General features: G+C 33.3%; 1 protein-coding gene across 1 annotated transcript; it reads right to left on the reverse strand.

Moving 5' to 3' along the window:
* Positions 1-1,642: 1,642 nt before the first annotated feature.
* LOC120082216 (protein RBL) lies at positions 1,643-5,917 on the reverse strand. The gene is made up of 5 exons (XM_039037495.1): positions 5,629-5,917; positions 5,436-5,534; positions 3,293-4,371; positions 2,958-3,219; positions 1,643-2,143 (listed from the first exon to the last, which is right to left on the reverse strand). The coding sequence occupies exons 1-5, from the start codon at positions 5,645-5,647 to the stop codon at positions 1,944-1,946; spliced, it is 1,659 nt and encodes a 552-aa protein (XP_038893423.1). The 5' UTR covers positions 5,648-5,917; the 3' UTR covers positions 1,643-1,943.
* Positions 5,918-6,652: the final 735 nt, after the last annotated feature.

The raw sequence follows: 6,652 nt of genomic DNA on the forward strand, positions 1-6,652 counted from the left end.
TCTTTTCTTTCTTTTTCTTTTCTTTTCTTGTTCAAAAGATAAGCAAGACTATCTTAATTTAGTACATCGAATAGGGAGATTTGAGAGAATTTTATACTTTCTGAATTTTATTACTAAAGTTCCGTTTGATAATTATTTGGTTTCTTATTTTTATTTTTAAAAATTAAGTTTATAGATATACTTCCACCTCTAAATTTCTTCTTTTATTATCTAACTTTTTACCAATTGTTTAAAAAATCAAGCCAAAATATAAAAACTAAAAAGGTAGCTTTTATATAATTATTTTTATTTTTAGAATTTGGTTAAGAATTCATCCATTATACTTTAAAAAATTGAAAATCATAGTAAGAAATAGGAAGAAAATAGACTTAATTTACAAAAATAAAAAACGAAAAACAAAAATAGTTACTAAATGAAGCCTAAATTGTCGCCAATGAAGAATTAATTTAGAAATATCAATTAAAGTCCATGATAAATAAGTAAGATTAATGAACTTTATATTAATAAAACTAAAAAGAATATGAAATAATATATTGGTATGAGTTAATCAGTTAATTATCATCGCAAAAGTGAATGGTTCTTGAACTTTTAAAAAAAATACTTGGTATTAATTAATGAACATGTTGCTCTTTCCATCTAGAATTATGGGAGATAATTAAGTGTTTGCTTTGTCATTATTATCACTAATATTATCGTATAAGACTAAGCCTTCAGACCTTTATTTAGTACCCAATCATATTATCGATCAATATATGTAAAAAAAGAATGTAAATTTTTTTATTAAATCTTAAGATGATAAGGAAATGATTAAGACTTATATTAAATACCGGATGAATAAAATGACGCAAAAGGCTATCCACCAATTATATTTAGTTCTCATGTTTTAAACTCAAATTTAACCGGCAAAATTAATTTAAACTTCTTATTAAAATAATTAAATTAGTTTATAAATAAGTTAATTAGTTAAAATTTCTATACATTCATGGATTCGAAGTGAATACTGAATAGAAAATACAAAATAATATTAATGTAAACATAAAATCAATTATAAAATTTCAATATATTTAAAAGTTAAAAATAATTAGAAAATTTTTTACAGATAGAATGAATGTCAAACGATTTACAAAGATGGTAAAAAAATATTAATAAACACCGATAGACTTTTATCGTCGTCTACCAATGATATAATTTCTATTACTTATAAACACTAATAGACTTCTATCAATCTCTATAAAAAAAATATTAAAAATTTTGTTATTTATATTGTATAAATTGTTCCCCTTATTTTTCTGTTCTTAAACATCCCCAAATAATTATTTGCATTGCCAAATTTCTGCTGTTTATATAGAAATATTCATCGATCTGAGTTGGGATAACTTTCCTTTTCTGCACTTATTAACTACAATACATAATGATTCAAACCATGGTATATTTGAATAATTAAGACAAAAATTAAAAACATCTCAACAAAAATTATTCTAAAAAAAATCAACAAGCAGCAATTTTCAACCATTGAAATAAATTTGGTTCAATCAATTTTAGACGTCATATGAAGTTAAATTCATGTATGACTTAAGAATCAAACACAAATCCTTCCCCTTTGAATCGAACATTCAATGTCTAAACCAGTCGACAAGTTAGGTTAACCCAAAACTCTTCAATTTTAATACAGACTACTCACCCAATTATTTGTTAGGCTTGATTACATTAATGGTTGGTTGAACCATAAACCACCATAACCTATGTTTTAAGGTTCAATCCTACACGAAAAACCTACCAGTGAACAATTTGATTCGTCGGATTTTTGGGTTTTTCTTTTAAATGTCAAAAACTGTTTACTCTGAAAAATAAATAAAGGCAGCTGGAAATTGGAATCAAGATCAATATGCCAATTGACTTAATGCAATGAAACTTTAAAAAATAAAGCCAGATTTTTTCTACTATTATTCATCAGAATTGTCATCACCGTACGTACCATTACTATTATCCTGATGACCCATGGACTTAGTTTTAAATTTAGACAATCTACTTGAAGGTTTAGAGGGTTTCTTCACCTTCTCTGCTTGCAACTCAAGTCCTTTCTCCGACGGTTTCCGTTTCCTTTTCATCCGTGCTCCTCCTGCATCATCGGTGTTGTCCAACACTGCAAATTAAACCAAACACTTGTTGAATAATGAAGCGAGATCGATTGAACCAAGCAGTCACTGAAAAATATCGTGAAACTGTTGGTTCAGTTTGTTCGAAGTTATGCATTTTATGTAAGGTTAAAGAGAAGAATTAGTTTGATTGGAACCAATATAAATTACGATAAGGCTACAGAAAAGTTTACAATACGTGATGAAAGTTGAATACTCCAGAAGTTTTCAAAACAACTCACGAAGGTACGTTTGGTAGAAAGGGCCCTTTGCCAGCCAAAAGAGCAAAAGAATGAGTTCATAGAATTGAGCAGGTGACAAAGAGATGGTCGTTAGGATACAACTCCAATTTTTCCTTACATATAAGTCAGAACACAATATTCCAAGGAAAAAGAAGATCTAGTTCGCTCGGATACTTCCATTCCCTGTCCCCTCTCTCTAATATACCCTTACCCATGTTATGACATCTTTGTTCGCTTCTAGAATCCAATATACGTATACCATTTACAAGAATAGCAACAGGCATGCAATATAGCTGTGATATGTTTGTGCTTCCTAGAGTAACTGAACTGAGTTGATGGTTTTTTTTTTTCCTTTAAATATCCGTGAATGTTCCGTCCAACTTTCGCCACCTCCACTAATCTAACGGGACGACCCGCTTGACCCTACAATATTTGGGTGTTAAGGAAACTCATAGGGTATCGAAGGGTTCATTTTGTAGGGTGGTAGCAAAGAAAAGAAGATAAGTAAATGGTATGTACCCACCAACATCCATACAAGGAAACACACAGCAACTAAGCAAGTGAAATATTAGCATTTTACCTTCCATTGGACTTGATGCATGATTGGTTGTGCGACCATTTACACCAGCCTCCTCTGAAAGTGGGGATCCGGAATTGTTATTATCGATCATTTTTGAAGAAATCTCTACGCACTTATCCTGCTGCTCAATAATATCGGGACATGGGATAGCTGGCAAGAAGCATAGTTCATCTTGTGAAGCATCTGAATCACTGAAAGCTGAATCCTTCTCCACGTTTATGATATCAACTTCTTCATCTTCATTGACATCAGGTTCCTTCACCTGAAACCACAAATCTGTCACATAACAAGGCAAGGAACCAAAAACTCAGGAAAAATAACAATTATAATCTCACCTTTTCAGTTTCAGGATTTAGATCAAATTCATCTTCTCTTTCTACATATTCTTCGTTTTCCTCAAGCTCTTTAAAATCAGGTGCAAAAGCACTCCAATTCTCGGTATAATCTTTAGCCCAAATATAAATCAAGCCAGTAAGTGAAACAGAGACCACAATGGGATGAACGGGGTGCCAGCCTAAATCAATCAATGCTTCCTTTGGACCTTCAAGGATTTTTACAAGATAACCAGCCCGATCCCAAATGTAAATCTTGTGTTCGCCTTTGCTTGCAGAACCACCAACAACCCACTCACCATCACCACTAAAACAAGGTGCTTTCCAGTGCATTCTAGTGATCGAATCTTGAAACTCCCGAAAAAGAGTTAAACACTTTGTTCCAACAGCCTTCAGCTTCTCGGCACCATCAAGCCCATCGAACTCTTTCGTGATTTCATCAATGACTTTCAATCCATCTTTATTGGGTAGGAGATTTTCGTAGATTCTAATTGTTCTGTCATTAGAATTAGTGAGCAGATATTGACCATGTCTACTAAATACTATGTTCTTGACAACAGCACCTCCAGAAATTGGAACCATAGCCTCTATCTGAACTCTTTCGTAATCTATTATAAGTATTTCACCCTTTGAATTTCCTACATAAACTAGATTTCCATACTTGTTAAAGCAAGCTGCTGTAGGCGTAAAAGGAGGAGTTCCATCCGAAACTTTGCCTCGAGCAGAAGCCGTATCTGCATCAGAGATACAAACTGGAAGTAGAGTTGTGCTTCCCGTCTTTAGGTCAACAATCATAGGAGCAGATGAGAGAGGGCATGCCAGGCAGAGAGATGGATTAGATGATCCAGGATGCAGACGAGCTTGTAAAGGGGTCTGTTGCAGAGTTATGCGGTTTATCTTCTCTCCCTTGAGAACATCCCACAGTGTTAATGACCTATCAGCAGCAGATACGAGAATTTGATGGCCATATTTTGACCAACAGACGCTAGTTATGGCAGAAACACAATCTTTATCTTTGAGCTCTTTAGCGATGCCTCTGGTCTCAAAGTCCCATATAACACAGTTTCCATCAGAGCATCCAGCTGTCAACAATATCATCAAAGCATTAATATTAATTTACCGGTATTACCTAAATGGCTTCTTCCATAAAGCAAGAAACACGTGTAATCAACACCCATGTCAGTCAATGTGACATGAAACGCAAAGTGAAACTGCACATGTTTATCTGAGCTTAACCAAGAAACAACATATAATTCGACTTTTTTCTTTGAGATATGAAGAAAAAACTACAGGATCTATACATATACAGTGTACCCCTCATAATCTAGCATATTCAAACTGCCTCTAAAAGAACTTCACACCCTGTTTTTCCTCCACCCATCATAACTGCAGTTTCCATCAATGAGACAAGCAATAACTCGCTCAATGGGAGTGATGGGTTATGTTACCTCAAGAAGGGAAAGTGATATTTCTTAAAGGGGTTTGTTTACGTCTTGTGGCTTTCGCGGTTTTGGCATTAAAGAGGTGCAAAATATCAAACCATTAACAGAACGAATTTGGGAAAAACAATAAAATAAGATAAACATCTCTACAAGTTTTTCGCCGATACAAAATGAAATTTGTCCTTCAATCTTCAATCTTAACTATCGAAACCTCTTTTTGTAGTTTTGGCTCCTTTCCCTGGTTTTGTTCCATTTAATGGTCTCAACAAAATTAGTTGTCCATTTAAAAGGAGAAGAAACGCAAGTAAGAACATGAAAATCTAACTAAATTAAGAAGATTAGAAGGAAAAATTGAATCTTGCTCGCAACCACACCCCCACATGAACTCATTTTTGCTCGCAATCATACAAAAATAAAATAAAATAACAAATTAACATTTTCGTCACTAGCTTCAAAAAATGGCAGTGATTGTGGGAAAATAGAAGAAGAAGAAGAAGAAGAAGAAGAAGAAACAACAAAAGCTCCATTCTATGATATGAAGCCATCAAGAGCAACAACTTCGGTTATTAACAAGTAAAACATGAACCCTAATCACACATTTGAGATACAATCGCAGCAACTCCTCCCCCCACCCCCACCCCCCCCCCCCCGCCAAAAAAAAAAAAAAAAGAACAACAAAATCAAAAGCAAAGTCTTCTACGTACCTGCTAGAAGAGTACCACGACGGTTAAAGGCGATGCATTTCATCACTCCATGTTCCAAAAATTCTTCTATAACCTCCGGGAAATCTCCCTGCAGCGGATCTTCGCAAAGGAAAAATAGGAAATAAATAACAGAAAAACAGTGCAATGGGGGGATTTGGGTTTGAAAAATAGGGGAGAAAAAGCAGGATCTCACCAATTATTGGCGCATTCATGGAGCTGAGGGAACCAGAACTGAACTGGCTTCTGGGGAAGTGAAGTGAGGGAGGATTCGAAGAGCGAAGTGGAAGAACGGAGAGAAGAAGGGCAAGCGGCAAGGAAAGAACAGTCGTCGGCGCCAAAACCCTTCGATTGAGCGCCAAGTTTTCTCCTTTTTCGCGTTTTGATTTAGCAATTCAAGCGATGAATCCGAATTCTAAGAGGATTTTGTTGAATCGACTTGGGTTTTGTCACCATGATTTCCATTTACAGGCATTCTTGGTTGAATCGAGTTATTGATTTTAAGTCTTTAATTTTGAAAATTAGGATGTGTTTGGTGTGTGATAAAATTAGAGAGTTGAGTTGAGTTGATAATTATTATTATCTGGAGAGTTAAATTGTTTGTGTTTGTTTGCTGAGTTGAGTTGATAATTATTGTGTGCAGAGTTGAGTTGGGATCTGATGCAGTTTATTTGTGAATGAGATTAGTTCTATTTTTTTCTGTTTGTTTTTATTTCATTCTTTTATTTTTTTTTAGTTTTATGTCTTGCTATTGTTGATTAATTTTCAAATATACACGTATTTTCTCAAATCATTTATGACATAAACTGGACAATCTCAATTTTTTTTCTCAATTTGTAGAACATAATAGATTATTTTTCATATATTCTTTTCAAAAACTGTAATGATTTTAATTCTCTTCAATCGGTAAAATATACCAACAAAATATATTTGCTCAATTAATTGGTATATTGTATATTGTATGTATATATATTGAAGGTAATTATCTCAATTACTAATTGGTATATTGTATGTATATATATTGAATCTTGCTAATTTAACATTATTATTTCACATATCATATTATTTTTATATAATATGGATAGTATATTTAGAATTGTACATAGAATAATTGTCTTTCATTTGATTATGATGGTGAGAATGTGATGTAGTACAGTAACATTTTTCATAAGATCACAAAAATAATATGAACCGACCGAACATGTGGCCGTTTCCAAAAA

The sequence above is a fragment of the Benincasa hispida genome, chromosome 7, assembly GCF_009727055.1.
Source record: "Benincasa hispida cultivar B227 chromosome 7, ASM972705v1, whole genome shotgun sequence".
NCBI lineage: Eukaryota > Viridiplantae > Streptophyta > Magnoliopsida > Cucurbitales > Cucurbitaceae > Benincasa > Benincasa hispida.